The 22085-nt window shown below is 45.4% G+C and overlaps 1 protein-coding gene across 1 annotated transcript; it reads right to left on the reverse strand.

Moving 5' to 3' along the window:
* Window positions 1-995: 995 nt before the first annotated feature.
* On the reverse strand, window positions 996-19328 carry LOC139375468 (retinol dehydrogenase 12-like). The gene is made up of 7 exons (XM_071117282.1): window positions 19138-19328; window positions 18143-18261; window positions 17539-17694; window positions 15750-15854; window positions 10712-10921; window positions 5290-5479; window positions 996-2090 (listed from the first exon to the last, which is right to left on the reverse strand). Exons 1-7 carry the CDS (start codon window positions 19212-19214, stop codon window positions 1985-1987), a joined length of 963 nt encoding a protein of 320 aa, XP_070973383.1. The 5' UTR covers window positions 19215-19328; the 3' UTR covers window positions 996-1984.
* Between the last annotated feature and the right edge of the window lie 2757 nt (window positions 19329-22085).

The raw sequence follows: 22085 nt of genomic DNA on the forward strand, positions 1-22085 counted from the left end.
GTCTGTCTTATAGTGGCCATGTTGGAAGCCCAGAGGGCTACTGTCTGTCTTATAGTGGCCATGTTGGAAGCCCAGAGGGCTACTGTCTTTCTTATAGTGGCCATGTTGGAAGCCAGGGGGCTACTGTCTGTCTTATAGTGGCCATGTTGGAAGCCCAGAGGGCTACTGTCTGTCTTATAGTGGCCATGTTGGAAGCCCAGAGGGCTACTGTCTGTCTTATAGTGGCCATGTTGGAAGCCCAGAGGGCTACTGTCTGTCTTATAGTGGCCATGTTGGAAGCCCAGGGGGCTACTGTCTGTCTTATAGTGGCCATGTTGGAAGCCCAGAGGGCTACTGTCTGTCTTATAGTGGCCATGTTGGAAGCCCAGAGGGCTACTGTCTGTCTTATATGGCCATGTTGGAAGCCCAGAGGGCTACTGTCTGTCTTATAGTGGCCATGTTGGAAGCCCAGAGGGCTACTGTCTTCTTATAGTGGCCATGTTGGAAGCCCAGAGGGCTACTGTCTGTCTTATAGTGGCCATGTTGGAAGCCCAGAGGGCTACTGTCCTTATAGTGGCCATGTTGGAAGCCCAGGGGGCTACTGTCTGTCTTATAGTGGCCATGTTGGAAGCCCAGAGGGCTACTGTCTGTCTTATAGTGGCCATGTTGGAAGCCCAGAGGGCTACTGTCTGTCTTATAGTGGCCATGTTGGAAGCCCAGAGGGCTACTGTCTGTCTTATAGTGGCCATGTTGGAAGCCAGAGGGCTACTGTCTGTCTTATAGTGGCCATGTTGGAAGCCCAGAGGGCTACTGTCTTTCTTATAGTGGCCATGTTGGAAGCCCAGGGGGCTACTGTCTGTCTTATAGTGGCCATGTTGGAAGCCCAGAGGGCTACTGTCTGTCTTATAGTGGCCATGTTGGAAGCCAGAGAGGTAATTAAAGAGTGTGAGGTATTTGAATCGTTCCTCATTACACGTGTTTGTGTTACTAAACAAACCGATATTAGGAATAGTAGCTAGTAACATTTAATCTTTATTTACAGTAGATGTAAACATTCAACTCCTGACATGACTGCTATGTAGTTGGGTTGCACATTTCTGAAAAATTTCCCCAAATTCCAGAATTCCTGGTTGGAGGATTCCCAGATTTCCTTTCTGTTCCTTCATAATTTCAGGAATCTTCCAACCCTAAAATGTAGAAAAAGGCATGTTTCACATTTGTATAAAAAAGACAATCTTGGCAGTTTAACATGTGGTGAATGCTGAGGGGGAAAGAAATGGAACAAACAAACAGGAGGGTAAATAACAGCTTGCAATGGTTTAGAAAAGGCCAGCTTAAAAGCAACCAAACATAACGCTGAATCTACATGGTTTGTAATATAATAAGATACAAAACAAACGGTTTGTAATATACCCTGACTAGACCTTGTTATGTCCTGGCTAGACCTGGTTATGCCCTGACTAGACCTGGTTATGCCCTGACTAGACCTGGTTATGCCCTGACTAGACCTGGTTATGTCCTGGCTAGACCTGGTTATGCCCTGACTAGACCCTTCACAGTACAGTAATGCATTTGACCTTACAGTTACAACCATAGAGATAGATAGAGGACTCATTTTACAGTTACTACCATAGAGGACTCATCTCTGTGCCATTACGGCATCTTTCAACCTCTATGGTTCCTACCCAATTCCTCAAGTCCCGTTGGGATAACTGTAGTTTTGAGGTTAATTAATGTCATGAAATTATAATGATTTGAGAACAGAGAGCCTAGTTGCGTCACCTATGGCACCTTATATATAGTGTCAGCGCTAATCTATAGTTCACTACTTTTTGACCAGAGCCCCGTGGGCCCTAATTTCGTCTACTAGCCGGCTCTTTCCTATGCGGAAGCAATTGAGACAGGGAACAAGGTTGTGGGTCCTGGTCAGAAGTAGTGAACTATAAAGGGAATAGTGTACACTTGGCGATGCAAGCTGTGGATAGTGTTAACAGGGTGGTTCAGATCAGTCGTCCCAGACGATGCCCAGGAGCTCACTGCTGGCGTCCCACAGCTTCTTAGCTGTCTCCTCCTTCCTCCCCTGGGGTGCCACGAAGGCCGGGGCACAGTCACTGAGAGAGAGAGTGTGAGCGGGAGGAAGAGGACTTTAGTTATCTGCATGATCAGTGCTTCCCTTTTGATTTATTCTGTCGTCAAATGAAAGTAGCATGTTTCTAATAAATAATTTGGTCGTCTAGCAGGTGTTTACTCCGTAGTGACTCACAGAACTGGCAGAATGGACAGAGTATGTATTAAGTGGCCGAAGTGGGACCTTGTTCTAACCCACAATCCTCAGCACCTTGTTCTAACCCACAATCCTCAGCACCTTGTTCTAACCCACAATCCTCAGCACCTTGTTCTAACCCACAATCCTCAGCACCTTGTTCTAACCCACAATCCTCAGCACCTTGTTCTAACCCACAACCCTCAGCACCTTGTTCTAACCCACAATCCTCAGCACCTTGTTCTAACCCACAATCCTCAGCACCTTGTTCTAACCCACAATCCTCAGCACCTTGTTCTAACCCACAATCCTCAGCACCTTGTTCTAACCCACAGCACCTTGTTCTAACCCACAATCCTCAGCAACTTGTTCTAACCCACAATCCTCAGCACCTTGTTCTAACCCACAATCCTCAGCACCTTGTTCTAACCCACAATCCTCAGCACCTTGTTCTAACCCTCAGCACCTTGTTCTAACCCCCAATCCTCAGCACCTTGTTCTAACCCACAATCCTCAGCACCTTGTTCTAACCCACAATCCTCAGCACCTTGTTCTAACCCACAATCCTCAGCACCTTGTTCTAACCCACAATCCTCAGCACCTTGTTCTAACCCACAATCCTCAGCACCTTGTTCTAACCCTCAGCACCTTGTTCTAACCCCCAATCCTCAGCACCTTGTTCTAACCCACAATCCTCAGCACCTTGTTCTAACCCACAATCCTCAGCACCTTGTTCTAACCCACAATCCTCAGCACCTTGTTCTAACCCACAATCCTCAGCACCTTGTTCTAACCCACAATCCTCAGCACCTTGTTCTAATCCTCAGCACCTTGTTCTAACCCACAACCCTCAGCACCTTGTTCTAAACCACAACCCTCAGCACCTTGTTCTAACCCCCACTCAGCATCCTCAGCACCTTGTTCTAACCCCCAATCCTCAGCACCTTGTTCTAACCCCCAACCCTCAGCACCTTGTTCTAACCCCCAACCCTCAGCACCTTGTTCTAACCCACAATCCTCAGCACCTTGTTCTAACCCACAACCCTCAGCACCTTGTTCTAACCCTCAGCACCTTGTTCTAACCCTCAGCACCTTGTTCTAACCCACAACCCTCAGCACCTTGTTCTAACCCACAACCGTCAGCACCTTGTTCTAACCCACAACCCTCAGCACCTTGTTCTAACCCACAACCCTCAGCACCTTGTTCAAACCCACAACCCTCAGCACCTTGTTCTAACCCACAATCCCCAGCACCTTGTTCTAACCCTCAGCACCTTGTTCTAACCCTCAGCACCTTGTTCTAACCTCCAACCCTCAGCACCTTGTTCTAACCCACAATCCTCAGCACCTTGTTCTAACCCACAATCCTCAGCACCTTGTTCTAACCCACAATCCTCAGCACCTTGTTCTAACCCCCAACCCTCAGCACCTTGTTCTAACCCACAATCCTCAGCACCTTGTTCTAACCTCCAACCCTCAGCACCTTGTTCTAACCCTCAGCACCTTGTTCTAACCCCCAATCCTCAGCACCTTGTTCTAACCCTCAGCACCTTGTTCTAACCCACAATCCTCAGCACCTTGTTCTAACCCTCAGCACCTTGTTCTAACCCCCAACCCTGAGCACCTTGTTCTAACCCCCAATCCTCAGCACCTTGTTCTAACCCTCAGCACCTTGTTCTAACCCCCAATCCTCAGCACCTTGTTCTAACCCACAATCCTCAGCACCTTGTTCTAACCCCCAATCCTCAGCACCTTGTTCTAACCCCCAACCCTCAGCACCTTGTTCTAACCCCCAACCCTCAGCACCTTGTTCTAACCCCCAACCCTCAGCACCTTGTTCTAACCCACAATCCTCAGCACCTTGTTCTAACCCACAACCCTCAGCACCTTGTTCTAACCTACAGCACCTTGTTCTAACCCTCAGCACCTTGTTCTAACCCTCAGCACCTTGTTCTAACCCACAACCCTCAGCACCTTGTTCTAACCCACAACCCTCAGCACCTTGTTCTAACCCACAACCCTCAGCACCTTGTTCTAACCCACAACCCTCAGCACCTTGTTCTAACCCACAGCACCTTGTTCTAACCCTCAGCACCTTGTTCTAACCCACAGCACCTTGTTCTAACCCACAACCCTCAGCACCTTGTTCTAACCCACAATCCTCAGCACCTTGTTCTAACCCACAATCCTCAGCACCTTGTTCTAACACACAACACCTAGTGCTGAGCGATTATCCGAAATGTGTTATTTTTCATTTTTAAACAACTATTTGGCCAACGCCATCGATTCAAGTATTTGGATCGCATTTCGTTAGGGTTTTTTCTGTGAGCTCAATGCACAGTTTCTCTAGAGATGAATCAGATCACGCCTGAAATGCGCAATGTAGTTTCCAACAAGCCAATATTCGACATTGTTACGCGCAGAAAATGTGGTAATTAACTACAATAACCATAACCCATTGCTCGTCTACTTGTCTGGTCTATGCGGGGAGCACAGAAACTGAGAGAGACAGAAGAAGAACTCGCTATTAAGAGGGATAGAGAGCAGTTGCTTTGAGGTATCGCTACCTGAAAATACACCATCTAAGTGATTGATAGTTGGTATTCAGCAGTCATAAAAACAATGCCTTATTTACTTTGAAGAACTACTAAAATTGTGATTTTTTTTGTTGTTGTCAGACAGCAGCTCTATAGAGATAATTAAGTCATCAAATAAAACATCTGAAATAATATTATTAAAGTAAATGGTGATGGTGAATAAATAATAATAATAATAATAAGTGCTAAACAGTAATGGGCAGTCACTACCATCATGGAACTATTCATTGTTTAATTCTGTGTCACAGCAGTCAACCCACATAAGGCAAAAGGCATTTTTTTATTATCCAAAACTGAAAACAGTGATAATTTTTTTTCATAGATCAAACCGAAACGATCTCAAAAAACACTAAAATCACTCAGCACTATAACCCACTGAGCCATTGGAATCCCAGTTCCATCATAAAACACAGAGGGTGGAGGGGTCAAAACTTCATACTGTAATCTCACCTGAAGTGTTTCCCGGTGAGAGAGTGCAGCTCCTCTGCCACAGCGCAGTAGATGGATGTCTGGGCCCCGTCTCGAGGGCTCTTCAGGAACAAGGAGAACAGAGAGAACAGCAGAGACATGATGGTGGAGTGGCGTACCAGGTCTGAACACACCGACCCCGGGTGGACAGAGTTCACCGTCACACTGGAACCTGGAGAGAGGGAAGAAGAGAGGATTCAGTTACCAAGCTATTGTCAGGCTTTTTGCTTGATCCCCAAACCCCTGAGACACATTGGTAACTGAACAAAAATGTGAAATGTAAAAAAAAAAAAAAAAGTGTTGGTCGCATGTTTCATGAGCTGAAATAAAAGACCCCAGAAAATGTTCCGTACGCACAAAAAAAACGTATTTCGCTCAAATTTTGTGCACGAATGTGTTTACGTCCCTGTTAGTGAGCATTTATCCTTTGCCAAGAAAGTCCAGCCGCCTGACAGGTGTGGCATATAAAGAATATGACTCAACAGCATGATCATTACACAGGTGCACCTTGTGCTGGGGACAATAAAAGGCCACTTTAAAATGTGCAGTTTTGTGCCACAAATGTCTCAAGTTGAGGGAGCGTGCAATTGGCATGCTGACTGCAGCCGTTGCCAGAGAATTTAACATTAGCGAAATTAACGTTGTTTTAGAGAATTTGGCAGTACGTCCAACCGGCCTCACAACCGCAGACCACGTGTAACCACGCCAGCCCAGGACCTCCATATCCGGCTTCTTCACCTGTGGCATCGTCTGAGACCAGCCACCTGGACAGCTGATGAAACCGAGGAGTATTTATGTCTGTAATAAAGCCTTTTTGTGGGAAAAACGCATTCCGATTGGCTGGGCCTGGCTCCACAGTGGGTGGGCCTATGCCCACCCAGGCCCACCTATGGCTGCGCCCCTGCCCAGTCATGTGAAATCCCATAGATTAGGACCAAATGAATTTAATTCAATTGACTGATTTCCTTATATGAAATGTAACTCAGTAAAATCTTTGTGATTGTTGCATTTCCATTTTTATTAAGTATTCAGACCCCTTCTCTTTTTCCACATTTTGTTACGTTACAGCCTTATTCTAAAATAATATTGTATTGAGAACAACAATTTCCCATAATGACAAAGCAGAAAACAGGTTTAGACATTTCTGCAAATGCATAAAAAAAAAGAAATATCACATTTACATAAGTATTCAGACCCTTGACTCAGTACTTTGTTGAAGCATCTTTGGCAGCGATTACAGCCTTGAGTCTTCTTGGGTATGATGCTACAAGCTTGGCACACCTGTATTTGGGGAGTTTCTCCCATTCTTCTCTGCAGACCCTCTCAAGCTCTGTCAGGTTGGATGGGGAGCGTTGATGCACAGCTATTTTCAGGTCTCTCCAGAGATGTTTGATTGGGTTCAAGAACGGGCTCTGGCTGGGCCACTCAAGGACATTCAGAGACTTGTCCTGAACCCACTCCTGTGTTGTCTTGGCTGTGAGCTTAAGGTTGTTGTCCTGTTGGAAGGTGAAATCTTGAGCGCTCTGATACAAGTTTTCATCAAGGATCTCTCTCTACTTTGCTCCTTTCATCTTTCCCTCGATCCTGACTAGTCTCCCAGTCCCTTCCGCAGAAAAACATCCCCACAGCATGATGCTGCCACCACCATGCTTCACTGTAGGGATGGTGCCTGGTTTCTTCCAGATGTGATGCTTGGCATTCTGGCCAGAGAGCTCAGTCTTTGTTTCATCAGCCTTTAACTGAGGATTGGCTTCCGTCTGGCCACTCTACCATCTGCAGAAATGTTTAGGTACCCTTCACTGTCAACTGTGGGACCTTATATAGACAGGTGTGTGCCTTTCCAAATCATGTCCAATCAATTGAATTTACCACAGGTGGACTCCAATCAAGTTGTAGAAACATCTCAAGGATGATCAATGGAAACAGGATGCACCTGAGCTCAAATTTCGAGTCTCATAGCAAAGGGTCTGAATACTTGTGTAAATAAGGTATTTTTGTTTTTATAAAAACCTGTTTTCATTTTGTCATTGTGAGGTATTTTGTCATTGTGAGGTATTGTGTCATTGTGAGGTATTGTGTCATTGTGAGGTATTGTGTCATTGTGAGGTATTGTGTCATTGTGGGGTATTGAGTCATTGTGGGGTATTGAGCCATTGTGGGGTTTTGAGCCATTGTGGGATATTGAGCCATTGTGGGGTATTGAGCCATTGTGGGGTATTGAGTCATTATGGGGTATTGAGTCATTATGGGGTATTGAGCCATTGTGGGGTATTGAGCCATTGTGGGGTATTGAGTCATTATGGGGTATTGAGCCATTGTGGGGTATTGAGTCATTGTGGGGTATTGAGTCATTATGGGGTATTGAGCCATTGTGGGGTATTGAGTCATTGTGGGGTATTGAGTCATTGTGGGGTATTGAGTCATTGTGGGGTATTGAGTCATTGTGGGGTATTGAGTCATTGTGGGGTATTGAGTCAATGTGGGGTATTGAGTCATTGTGGGGTATTGAGTCATTGTGGGATATTGAGTCAATGTGGGATATTGAGTCAATGTGGGGTATTGAGTCATTGTGGGGTATTGAGTCAATGTGGGGTATTGAGTCAGTGGGGAATTGAGTCATTGTGGGATATTGAGTCATTGTGGGGTATTGAGTCATTGTGGGATATTGAGTCAATGTGGGGTATTGAGTCATTGTGGGGTATTGAGTCAATGTGGGGTATTGAGTCATTGTGGGGTATTGAGTCATTGTGGGGTATTGAGTCATTGTGGGATATTGAGTCAATGTGGGGTATTGAGTCATTGTGGGGTATTGAGTCAATGTGGGGTATTGTGTCATTGTGGGGTATTGAGTCAGTGGGGAATTGAGTCATTGTGGGATATTGAGTCATTGTGGGATATTGAGTCAATGTGGGGTATTGAGTCATTGTGGGGTATTGAGTCAATGTGGGGTATTGAGTCATTGTGGGGTATTGAGTCAATGTGGGGTATTGAGTCATTGTGGGGTATTGAGTCAATGTGGGGTATTGAGTCATTGTGGGGTATTGAGTCATTGTGGGGTATTGAGTCCATGTGGGGTATTGAGTCATTGTGGGGTATTGAGTCAATGTGGGATATTGAGTCATTGTGGGGTATTGAGCCATTGTGGGGTATTGAGTCATTGTGGGGTATTGAGTCAATGTGGGGTATTGAGTCATTGTGGGGTATTGAGTCATTGTGGGGTATTGAGTCATTGTGGGGTATTGAGTCATTGTGGGGTATTGAGTCATTGTGGGGTATTGAGTCATTGTGGGGTATTGAGTCAATGTGGGGTATTGAGTCATTGTGGGGTATTGAGTCATTGTGGGGTATTGAGTCATTGTGGGCTATTGAGTCATTGTGGGGTATTGAGTCAATGTGGGGTATTGAGTCATTGTGGGGTATTGAGTCATTGTGGGGTATAGAGTCATTGTGGGGTATTGAGTCATTGTGGGGTATTGAGCCATTGTGGGGTATTTAGTCATTATGGGGTATTGAGTCATTGTGGGGTATAGAGTCATTGTGGGGTATTGAGTCAATGTGGGGTATTGAGTCATTGTGGGGTATAGAGTCATTGTGGGGTATTGAGTCATTGTGGGGTATTGAGCCATTGTGGGGTATTGAGTCATTGTGTGGTATTGAGTCATTGTGGGGTATTGAGTCATTGTGGGGTATAGAGTCATTGTGGGGTATTGAGTCAATGTGGGGTATTGAGTCATTGTGGGGTATTGAGTCATTGTGGGGTATTGAGTCATTGTGGGCTATTGAGTCATTGTGGGGTATTGAGTCATTGTGGGGTATTGAGTCATTGTAGGGTATTGAGTCATTGTGGGGTATTGAGTCATTGTAGGGTATTGAGTCATTGTGGGGTATTGAGTCATTGTGGGGTATTGAGTCATTGTGGGGTATTGAGTCATTGTGGGCTATTGAGTCATTGTGGGGTATTGAGTGTAGATTGTTGTATTTAATCCATGTTAGAATAAGGCTGTAACGTAATGTGGGAAAACTTTCCAAATGCACTGTAGCATGTACCTTCATAAATATGGTTTTGCCTTTCTGATCATGTCTTTTGGGTGCGTTTTCTCATTGAAAATCTATGTGCATGGCCACTATTCCTCCGTTTATTTTGTGTGTTAATAAATCCATGTGGCAGGCTGCAATTCTCTTCCTCCCTCCCCTTCCCTCCCTCTCTAACCCCTTCCCTCCCTCCCTCTTCCCCTCCCTCCCCCTCCTCGCTCCCCTCCTCGCTCTCCCCCTCGCTCTCTCTTCCCCTCCCTAACCCCTTCCCTCGCTCTTCCCCCTTCCCTCGCTCTTCCCCCTTCCCTCGCTCTTCCCCTCCCTCGCTCTTGCTCGCTCTTCCCCTCCCTTCCTCCCGCTCGCTCCCTCTTCCCCTCCCTCCCTCCCTCTCGCTCTTCCCCTTCCTTCCTCTCTCTCGCTCTTCCCCTACCTTCCTCCCTCCCTCCCTCCCTCCCTCTCGCTCTTCCCCTTCCTCCCTCCCTCTCGCTCTTCCCCTTCCTTCCTCCCTCTCGCTCTTCCCCTTCCTTCCTCCCTCTCGCTCTTCCCCTTCCTTCCTCCCTCTCGCTCTTCCCCTTCCTTCCTCCCTCTCGCTCTTCCCCTCCCTTCCTCCCTCTCGCTCTTCCCCTCCCTTCCTCCCTCTCGCTCTTCCCCTCCCTTCCTCTCGCTCTTCCCCTCCCTCCCTCTCTCCCTCCCTCTCTCCCTCCCTCTCCCTCCCTCTCGCTCTCTTCCCCTCCCTCCCTCCCGCTCGCTCTTCCCCTCCCTCCCTCCCTCTTCCCCTCCCTCCCTCTCGCTCTTCCCCTCCCTCCCTCCCTCTCGCTCTTCCCCTCCCTCCCTCCCTCTCGCTCTTCCCCTCCCTTCCTCCCTCTCGCTCTTCCCCTCCCTTCCTCTCGCTCTTCCCCTCCCTCCCTCCCTCTCTCTCTCTCTCTCCCTCCCTCTCGCTCTCTTCCCCTCCCTCCCTCCCCCTCCCTCTTCCCCTCCCTCCCTCTCCCTCTTCCCCTCCCTCCCTCTCGCTCTTCCCCTCCCTCCCTCTCGCTCTTCCCCTCCCTCCCTCCCTCTCGCTCTTCCCCTCCCTCCCTCCCTCTCGCTCTTCCCCTCCCTTCCTCCCTCTCGCTCTTCCCCTCCCTCCCTCCCTCTCGCTCTTCCCCTCCCTCCCTCCCTCCCTCTCGCTCTTCCCCTCCCTCCCTCTCGCTCGCTCTTCTCCTCCCTCCCTCTCTCGCTCTTCCCCTCCCTCCCTCCTTCGCTCTCTCTTCCCCTCCCTCCCTCCCTCCCTCCCTCCCCTCCCCTCCCTCTCTCTCTTCCCCTCCCTCCCCCTCTTCCCCTCCCTCTCTTCCCCTCCCTCCCTCCCTCTCTTCCCCTCCCTCCCCCACCCTACCTTTGAGTCTGCGGGCCAGCTCCCTAGCAAACAGGACGTTGGCCAGCTTGCTCTGGCAGTATGCGAGGCCGCTGTTGTAGCTGCCCTGGCTGAGGAGGTCATGGAAGCGGATCCAGCCAAAGTTATGAGCCAGGGAAGAAACCACGACGATGCGGGCCGGAGCGCTCCGCTTTAGCAGGCCAATCAGGAGGTACGTCAACAGGAAGTGACCTACCAGGAAGAAACAGTAAACAACAACACATGATGCAATCCGTGTTGTACTGCAACAAAGGATCAGAGTACAATATCCTAATATCAGAAAATAAACTATTGGAGTTGTTGAATAGAACACTGTTTTTATGTCATAGGGCAACAGGAAGTGACCTACCAGGAGTAAACAATAATATGATGCTGTGGCTTTGTCAGAAAGGAAATAATACTAGGATCATGTTGAATGAAACACTTATGTCATTGAAGTACTACTTGTACATGGTTAGTACTGTGAAGGCTAGCTGCCCACGTGTTCTTCATACAGAAAAGGCTATACGGACGCTCCTGACATTCAAAATAATATTTAATTTCAGAACTGGTTAAAATGTAGGTTAGGGATTAGTTAAGGCAGATGTTGTTTACTCGTTTTACAGGTCAGGAGTGCCCTTATAGCCTCTCCCACTTCATATAGTAGATACTGTAAGTGCCACAGCCCTACACAGATGAGGGCCACAGCCCTTCACAGATGAGGGCCTACAACATTTTGTTACGTTACAGCCTTATTCTAAAATGGATTAAATACAACAACAAATCCACATCTATCTACAAACAATACCCCATAATGACATCACAATGCCCCATAATGACATCACAATACCCCATAATGACAAAGTGAAAACTACAGAAATACCTTATTTACATAAGTAATTAGACCCTTTGCTATGAGACTAGAAATTGAGCTCAGGTGCATCCTGTTGCCTCTGTGGAGAACATTCCAGAAGAACAAACATCTCCACAGCACTCCACCAAATCAGGCCTTTATGGTAGAGTGGCCAGACAGAAGCCACTCCTCTGTAAAAGCCACATGAGAGCCCGCTTGGAGTTTACCAAAAGGCACCTAAAAGGACTCTGATCATGACAAAAACAAGATTCTCTGGTCTGATGAAACCAAGATTGAACTCTTTGTCCTTCATTTCAAGCGTCACGTCTGGAGGAAACCTGGCACCGCTCATCACCTGGCCAATAGCATCCCTACAGTGAAGCATAGTGGTGACAGCATCATGCTGTGGGGAAACCGGGCACCATCCCTACGGTGAAGCATGGTGGTGACAGCGTCATGCTTTGGGGATGTTTCCAGCGGCAGGGAGACTAGTCAGGATCAAGGAAAAGATGAACGGCGCAAAGTACAGAAAGATCCTTGATGAAAACCTGCTCCAGAGCGCTCAGGACCTCAGACTGGGGCGGTTCATCTTCCAAACAGGACAAAGACCCTAAGCACACAGCCAAGACAACGGGGTGGGGGGCTGTGCCAGTCTTGACACCGCAACACTGGGACAGAAATTTAGCGAGAACTTTCTCTTCCTTGCCCTGCAGTATTGGAAGACTGAAATTTCTTTGTTACAGAGAGACTCTTGCCGCCAAAAACCTTTTCTCCAAGAAAATGACATTTGGAACAATATTCATAAGACAGGAATGTTAAGAATGGTTTGGGGGGATGTAAAGAATAATCCTGTCATTGTTTATTATTTTGTGATGTCATTAAGGATGGTATGACAAAGTAACTAACTTAGGAAGGACACGCATTCTGTCAAGTTTACATCTAATTGTTGTATAAAGTAAATTATTAGGTATGAGAGTATTTTTTTAAAAAAAGATAGAACTGTGATTTTAGTTTTCTAATTAGATAATTGTTTTTCATATAAACTAGTCAGGAGTCATGCCCAAGTGAGCTCAGAGTTCACGTCAGCATTTTGCCAGGGTGCTTAAAAGGACTCACTAAGAATTAACATACAGGACAGCCAAAGTACAGCGCAAACTGAACGTTACAAATGGTTAAAACTACAAGACCAGACAGCATGGAGCGGTGGCTACACCTCTCACCATGAAAATGGTGAGACTTGTACATTGCCGGGTTACAACTGGCGTATAAAATGGTCGAGAGCTGAACCCTGAATAATCAACCATTGATACCAAAAGACGTGAGACGATAGTCTACACGTTGAAATAGTGAGTTTCTCTGAAGCTCTCAAACCTCAACACTAGAAGAGAAGATAACGTCACCTTGGAGACCAGAAACATTCACAGTCTGCAGCTGTGCATGTAAAATAGGTCATATAACTTTGACTAAAGACACAAGGTGGGAAGAAGAATCCCCACAGACAACAGTTGGTACATCTGAAGTATCTATTCTAACAACCACTCCATTACCAGAGAAGCTCTATAGAGGACATTGTGAAGTCTGGTGGACAAACCAGTCTTTACATACCTCGACAACTTCACAATAGGACCCATCGAGTTCAACAGAGAAAGACAGCTACGTGTAAGTATAGACTGCATTTCTAAACAGAATGAGTGGTGGTAAGCATTATTATTTCCATGAGCGTAGCCTCCAAATGTATCCAAGTGTTGTCTCTCGGTCTCTCCCTCTCTTTACCTACCCCTCCCTCTCCATATGTGTAACAAGCAGTCATATCTTGTCAGTCCACTAGAGACTTTTATCTCATGTAAGCGTGCATGTGCATTCTGTGTTATTATTTAGTTAGTTAATAAACAAATGATTAAATCGATTTGTGTAGTACTGAATATTCAGAAGGGCTCGGGTTTTTGCGGATACAAGGATTATGCGACGTTCAGAACGAGACTGATGAAGTAATAATTAACAGTTATTAATGAAAAAGATATGTATGTCTTTAGTGTTTAAGTCGGGAGATAGTAACTAGTTTCCTGTGGTGCCCCAAATTCCTAATGAGTTAATTGTTACATGATTAATTTAAATTGAGTAACAATTAAACAGTTTGATTCGATAAATAACAGTCATCAGATTAATGATAGTCACGTCATGACAGTAGCTACACATGTAATATTGTTAATGGGAGGAATACACATAAACAAACATACAAAATGCCACGAGGATAGTTCAATGACTATGCCTGGTCTAGAACAACAGCACCCCTTTTCCAGCTGGAAAAGGTCAAAGGCCAACAGATGGGTGTTACGCACTCTAACACAAGGCTACGCACTCTAACACAAGGCTACGCACTCTAACACAAGGCTACGCACTCTAACACAAGGCTACGCACTCTAACACAAGGCAACGCACTCTAACACAAGGCAACGCACTCTAACACAAGGCTACGCACTACAATTTTGTCAGCGACACCAACACTTCAGGCGTGTTTTGAAAACAACAGCTCACAACCCTGCTCAAAAGCAAAAAACACCCTGTTCAGAAATATCCTTGCTCCTGGAAAAGCATGCAATTGAAGAAGTATAACCAGCGCAACAAAACTGCGAGTTCTACTCAATCTATTGTCTAGTGCCTATAAAAAAGGCGGAGGCCTCCGTCCGATCCTGGACATACCGTGCCTGAATAGTCATCTTCCAGCACTTCAAAATGCTGCCAATCAAAACTGTCCTGTAGCTGCAGGGTTGCCCCCAAAATTGTCCTTCAGCCAATTTCTGTAAGAACCCCGGGAGCTCCCGGCTGTAGGGAAGAACCCCGGGAGCTCCCGGCTGCAGGGAAGAACCCCGGGAGCTCCCGGCTGCAGGGAAGAACCCCTGGAGCTCCCGGCTGCAGGGAAGAACCTTGGGAGCTCCCGGCTGCAGGGAAGAACCCCGGGAGATCCCGGCTGTAGGGAAGACCCCATCTACATAGATTCTATATAGTATAAAGAAACAAAAAACAGACTACTTTGACAGAATTTTGAGTCCATATGTGGACCATCTCAGGAAGTGTGGTGCTTGAGTGACGGTGAAGGCTACCGCGTTAGCGTGTTGGTCGGGGCTGGGGGCTGCGGGGGTTTCAGACTTGCTGACTGGTTGTGCACGTGTCACGTTCGGACCGGTTGGCAGGCCATGGGGGGTCTCAGTTTCAATCAATCGTTTCTGTTTGTGAATGTCCGTTTATTTTGGATACATTTTTTTATTTTATTTTAAGATTTTGTTCAATAATTATTTATTTTTAAAAATATAATAATAACGTGTATATGGCAGCCATCTCTATGGGTCATGACCTGATTGGTGCACAAACAGGCTCACACTTCTGAATTCATGAATGGTGGCTCCTTCACACCCTCATGGGAGTTAGATGTTGTCCTACGATCATTTATGAACCTGTCTTGACTTTAGCTATGGGAGCTCTTAGCCAAGACTGCCTTTCTACTGGCTATGGTTTCAGCCAAACGTGTTGGATAATTACATGCGCTATCTACCCATCATGCCTCACTTTAGCAGAAGATTGGATCTAAAGCAGTGCTTGGGCCAAACTTCTTACCTAAGGTGCTTTCATCATCACATGCTAACCAGCTTTTAATCTTAGTGGTATTTCAACCGCCTACCCACTCCTCACAGGAGAGTCCAGAGTTGCATGCACTTTGCCGGGTTAGGGCATTAAGTACCTATGTTGCTGCAACAAGAACAGTTTGTCAAACCGAGCAGATTGTTTTGTGTGTTATGGGGAGAACACAAAAAGGTCCAGCTGTCTCCAAGCAGAGAACGTTGGATTACCAATGCAGTAGGGTAGACCAACTCCAGACACCGTGGTAGTACAATCCACGTCATGGACCCTGTTCAGAGGAGCCTCCTGGACTCGATCTGTGCTGTTGCCAGTTGGGCAACACCCGTGACTTTCATGAGGTACTACAGACTGCATGTTATGTCCACACCCATCAGTCTGTGGTCCAGGTCACCTTGGTTTTCAAAAAGTCTGGGTCTTAGGTGTGTGAATGCGAGTGAAACAAGCATGCCATTTCGCCGTGTTACGTGATCAGGCCTTAGATTGCTGGTGTTTGTGGAAAGACAAATTCACATAGAACCCTAGAAGTGAGTCTGTTAAAAAACTCTGTCTCACCCAGGTGGTTGACCCCCAGCTGCATCTCGAAACCGTCCTTGGTCTTCATGTAGGGACACATCATGACCCCAGCATTGTTGATCAGGATGTGGAGGTGGTTGACCTCTGCAGGGGTCAGATACAGAGTCAATATTATACTTTGCTTTACAGAGTAAACACATTATAATATTAGTGCTTGCCTTGAAATATACTGTAATAACGGCAGAATAAATACTGTAATAAACTGTAATAACACCAGAATAAATACTGTAATAAACTGTAATAACACCAGAATAAATACTGTAATAAACTAATAACGCCAAAATAAATACTGTAATAACACCAGAATAAATACTGTAATATACTGTAATAACACCAGAATAAATACTGTAATAACACCAGAATAAATACTGTAATAACACCAGAATAAATACTGTAATATACTGTAATAACACCAGAATAAATACTGTAATATACTGTAATAACACCAGAATAAATACTGTAATAAACTGTAATAACGCCAGAATAAATACTGTAATATACTGTAATAACACCAGAATAAATACTGTAATAACACCAGAATAAATACTGTAATATACTGTAATAACACCAGAATAAATACTGTAATATACTTTAATAACACCAGAATAAATACTGTAATATACTGTAAAGGTTACGGGGAGGTCTATGTCCCAAATTGCACAAAAGTAGTGCACTACATAGGGAATAGGGCTCTGGTCTAAAGTAGTGCACTATTTATGGAATAGGGCTCTGGTCTAAAGTAGTGCACTATATAGGGAATAGGGCTCTGGTCTAAAGTAGTGCACTATATAGGGAATATGGCTCTGGTCTAAAGTAGTGCACTATATAGGGAATAGGGCCCTGGTCTAAAGTAGTGCACTATATAGGGGAATAGGGCTCTTGTCTAAAGTAGTGCACTATATAGGGAATAGGGCTCTGGTCTAAAGTAGTGCACTATATAGGGAATAGGGCTCTGGTCTAAAGTAGTGCACTATATAGGGAATAGGGCCCTGGTCTAACGTAGTGCACTATATAGGGGAATAGGGCTCTTGTCTAAAGTAGTGCACTATATAGGGAATAGGGCTCTGGTCTAAAGTAGTGCACTATATAGGGAATAGGGCTCTGGTCTAAAGTAGTGCACTATATAGGGAATAGGGCTCTGGTCTAAAGTAGTGCACTATATAGGGAATAGGGCTCTGGTCTAAAGTAGTGCACTATATAGGGAATAGGGCCCTGGTCTAACGTAGTGCACTATATAGGGGAATAGGGCTCTTGTCTAAAGTAGTGCACTATATAGGGAATAGGGCTCTGGTCTAAAGTAGTGCACTATATAGGGAATAGGGCTCTGGTCTAAAGTAGTGCACTATATAGGGAATAGGGCTCTGGTCTAAAGTAGTGCACTATATAGGGAATAGGGCTCTGGTCTAAAGTAGTGCACTATATAGGGAATAGGGCCCTGGTCTAAAGTAGTGCACTATATAGGGAATAGGGCTCTGGTCTAAAGTAGTGCACTATATAGGGAATAGGGCTCTGATCTAAAGTAGTGCACTATATAGGGGAATAGGGCTCTTGTCTAAAGTAGTGCACTATATAGGGAATAGGGCTCTGGTCTAAAGTAGTGCACTATATAGGGAATAGGGCCCTGGTCTAAAGTAGTGCACTATATAGGGGAATAGGGCTCTTGTCTAAAGTAGTGCACAACATAGGGAATAGGGCCCTGGTCTAAAGTAGTGCACTACATAGGGAATAGGGTGCGATTTGGGACGCATATTGGAGTTAGTAGGCTGACCTCGGAGGAAGCGTTGAGCGAAGGCCCGTATGGAGCTGGTATCAGCCAGGTCTAGCTCTCGGACCTCTACGTTTGCCTTAGAGTAGATGCGTCGTATAGATGCTGCGGCCGCCTCACCCTTCTCCACATCCCTGCACGCCATGATCACCCTCGCACCTGGCAATAGACAATAAAACAGTAAGGCCCGAGGGGGTGTGGTATACGGTCTGATATACCTTGGCTTTCAGCCAATCAGCATTCAGGGCTCGAATCCACCCAGTTTATAATAACCAATCATCAGCATCGTTGATACTTTCTTGAATGGTCTCTTCTCTTCTTCTGTTATCATTATCTTTGTGGTGATGAAGGACAGGAGGCCTCACCATGAAGGACTGTTGGGAAGACCATGAGTCCTAAATGGCGCCATACACCCTCAAGTGCACTACTTTAGACCAGGGCCCCAAAGTAGTGCACTATATGGGGAATAGGGTATCAATTTAGCAGAGTTTACACAGGCAGCTCAATTCTGATCTTCTACCCAATTACTGGCATAAGATCTGACTGGTCAAAATACCCATTAGTGGCAAAAGACCCAGAATGGGCTGCCTGTGTAAACGTTAGTCACCTCTGATAGCCAGGTCCAGAGCAGTCTCCTTCCCAATACCAGTGTTGGCTCCAGTAATCAGGACCGTCTTCCCGTCCAGCCGAGTCATAGACATACATGCTCCACCTGCTGAGTATTTCCTGGACAGAGAAACAAAATGGATTTGTTTTTATTTATCTACAATCAAACTTCTATATCAGTCCTGTCTGTGTTGGCGAGGTTGGCAATGGCATATAGTGGAAGTCCACACCTGGGCTGCTGTTACAACCCCATTCTCCATATCGTTCCCCATTCCCACTACATTGGGAATAGGACGCCATTTGGGAGGCATCATGAGGCTACAGAATAGAGATACAGGTGTTCAACTTTTTTATTTTGACAGTAAAGTTGATTATTATTATTATTATTATTATTATATATGACTATTATTGATCGTTCAACATGCAACATTATTGTTACTCAATATGCAAGATCACTTTCTGGCAACAACGATCAAACGTCAAATCGTACGACTCAGTCACGCCACAAAACCTGGCTCGGTCTCACCGAACAATAACGGTTACAAATATAACTCCGCCCACGCGCGCAACGCTGTCGTGCATAATCATGTCATGAAATATTGTAGCGAGCTACTGTACAGCACTTCCTTACCTAAGGAATTGCATTATCGTTTGCTCATATTGACATATAAACCATGTTCAATTTATTCCACAAAACAACAACAAATGAATGTTATTTTTGAAAAATGTGGTTGTCTTCATTATGGAAAAAAAATAGTGTTGATCTAGGCTGTACTGCATAAAAATAATCTGGATCATCGTCATCAACGTTGATGTCGATTCACCCATTCATCCCCGCCAATAGTCTTCTTAACCCCAATGGCAAAACACAATCCTTTCGTTTTTAGCTTGACAATGACGGTAATTCATTTCTATTGAGGTTAGACTAATTAGCCAAGCATAGAATCAGATGATGCATCGACTACAGCCTCGAACATAAAAAGCGTTTATTCTTACCTAATGTGGGGTGCGAATAAAACCATGAGCAGTGCGACCACCCCAAGACCTGCGACAATCAATACGAGCACCATCATGACACGGATCCTTTCGCTGTCTCTCTATTGTAGCCCCTTCTTCACTGCTCTTCATTCATAGCGCCGTTCTGTGTTCACCTGACCAACAGCTGATCCAAGATGTCAAAGCATTATGGGGGAGGTGTCGGAGGAGGAGTTATTACACATCACGTGTTGTCACAGTGATGCTCGTTCAATGGAATCCTGGGATTGTAGTCTTCCAATAGATTCGACACAAACGCACTACTATTTCCACTTGCCTATTGTATTTGAAGTTGTATTGAAAGACAGTTCCGCTATGCATATTTATTAATTTGTAAAAACAATAGGCCTATTTTGTAATTCACAGAAAATTCTACAATTTTTACAAACTGCCATTTGGTTTGAAATATACTAGTCTATATCCTAATCCTCAGATGAAAAAAAAATAATATTAATCCGAAAGAAGGTAAAGATCGCCAGTTTGTAGTCCTGTAAAAACCGGAAATGAGTTGCCTTTGGATCATTCAGCCATTCCTACGGGGGAAAAATTGGGTTTGTGGGATAAACGCCGAAAATAATGTCTGAGGTTAACACAAGTTTAGGAGATCTTATACGTTTTGTTCTATGATATAATAACCGTCAGTTAACATGACCTTTATGAATTATGAAGCCTTTATTTTACTTCGTGCCCACGTTGGATTACATAAATGCCCCAAAATTCAAAGTGACATTAGCTGATGAAGATTATGTCATAGAACAAAATGTAGAACAAATCAAATTGTATTAGTCACACGCGCCAAATACAACTGGTGTAGACCTCACTGTGAAATGTATACTTACGAGCCCCTAACCAACAATGCAGTTTATAAAATATGGATAAGAATAAGAAATAAAAGTAACACGATATTAAAGAGCAGCAGTAAAAAATAGCAATATATACAGGGGGGTACCGGTACAGAGTCAATGTGCGGCCCCATTGATGTACTGGGCTGTTCGCACTACCCTCTGTAGTGCCTTGCAGTCGGAGTCCGAGCAGTTGCCATACCAGGTAGTGATGCAACCAGTCAGGATGCTCTCAATGGTGCAGCTGTAGAACCTTTTGAGGATCTGAGGACCCATGCCAAATCTTTTTAGTCTCTTGAGGTGGAATAGGTTTTGTCGTGCCCTCTTCATGACTGTCTTGGTGTGCTTGGACCATGTTAATTTGTTGGTAATGTGGACACCAAGGAACTTGAAGCTCTCAACCTGCTCCACTACAGCCCCGTCGATGAGAATGGGGGCGTGCTCGGTCCTCTTTTTCCTGTAGTCCACAATCATCTCATATGTCTTGATCACGTTGAGGGAGAGGTTGTTGTCCTGGCACCACATGACCAGGCCTCTGACCTCCTCCCTATAGGCTGTCTCGGTGTTGTCGGTGATCAGGCCTACCACTGTTGTGTCATCGGCAAGTTTAATGATGGTGTTAGAGTCGTGCCTGGCCATGCAGTCATGAGTAAACAGGGAGTACAGGAGGGGGCTGAGCATGCACCCCTGGGGGGGGCCCTGTGTTGAGGATCAGCGGGGCGGATGTGTTGTTACCTACCCTTACCACCTGCGGGCGGCCCATCAGGAAGCCCAGGATCCAGTTGCAGAGGGAGGTGTTTAGTCCTAGGGTCCTTAGCTTATTGATGAGCTTTGAGGGCACTATGGTGTAGAACGCTGAGCTGTAGTCAATGAACAGCAATCTCAAATAGGTGTTCCTTTTGTCTAGGTAGGAAAGGGCAGTGTGGAGCGCAATAGAGATTGCATCATCTGTGGATCTGTTGGGACGGTATGCAAATTGGAGTGGGTCTAGGGTTTCTGGGATGATGGTGTTGATGTGAGCCATGACCAGCCTTTCAAAGCACTTCATGGCTACAGACGTGAGTGCTACGGATTGGTAGTTACAGTGCCTTGCGAAAGTATTCGGCCCCCTTGAACTTTGCGACCTTTTGCCACATTTCAGGCTTCAAACATAAAGATATAAAACTGTATTTTTTTGTGAAGAATCAACAACAAGTGGGACACAATCATGAAGTGGAACGACATTTATTGGATATTTCAAACTTTTTTAACAAATCAAAAACTGAAAAATTGGGCGTGCAAAATTATTCAGCCCCTTTACTTTCAGTGCAGCAAACTCTCTCCAGAAGTTCAGTGAGGATCTCTGAATGATCCAATGTTGACCTAAATGACTAATGATGATAAATACAATCCACCTGTGTGTAATCAAGTCTCCGTATAAATGCACCTGCACTGTGATAGTCTCAGAGGTCCGTTAAAAGCGCAGAGAGCATCATGAAGAACAAGGAACACCCCAGGCAGGTCCGAGATACTGTTGTGAAGAAGTTTAAAGCCGGATTTGGATACAAAAAGATTTCCCAAGCTTTAAACATCCCAAGGAGCACTGTGCAAGCAATAATATTGAAATGGAAGGAGTATCAGACCACTGCAAATTTACCAAGACCTGGCCGTCCCTCTAAACTTTCAGCTCATACAAGGAGAAGACTGATCAGAGATGCAGCCAAGAGGCCCATGATCACTCTGGATGAACTGCAGATATCTACAGCTGAGGTGGGAGACTCTGTCCATAGGACAACAATCAGTCGTATATTGCACAAATCTGGCCTTTATGGAAGAGTGGCAAGAAGAAAGCCATTTCTTAAAGATATCCATAAAAAGTGTTGTTTAAAGTTTGCCACAAGCCACCTGGGAGACACACCAAACATGTGGAAGAAGGTGCTCTGGTCAGATGAAACCAAAATTGAACTTTTTGGCAACAATGCAAAATGTTATATTTGGCGTAAAAGCAACACAGCTGAACACACCATCCCCACTGTCAAACATGGTGGTGGCAGCATCATGGTTTGGGCCTGCTTTTCTTCAGCAGGG

Source organism: Oncorhynchus clarkii, chromosome 19 (assembly GCF_045791955.1).
Source record: "Oncorhynchus clarkii lewisi isolate Uvic-CL-2024 chromosome 19, UVic_Ocla_1.0, whole genome shotgun sequence".
In the NCBI taxonomy this organism is placed as follows: domain Eukaryota; kingdom Metazoa; phylum Chordata; class Actinopteri; order Salmoniformes; family Salmonidae; genus Oncorhynchus; species Oncorhynchus clarkii.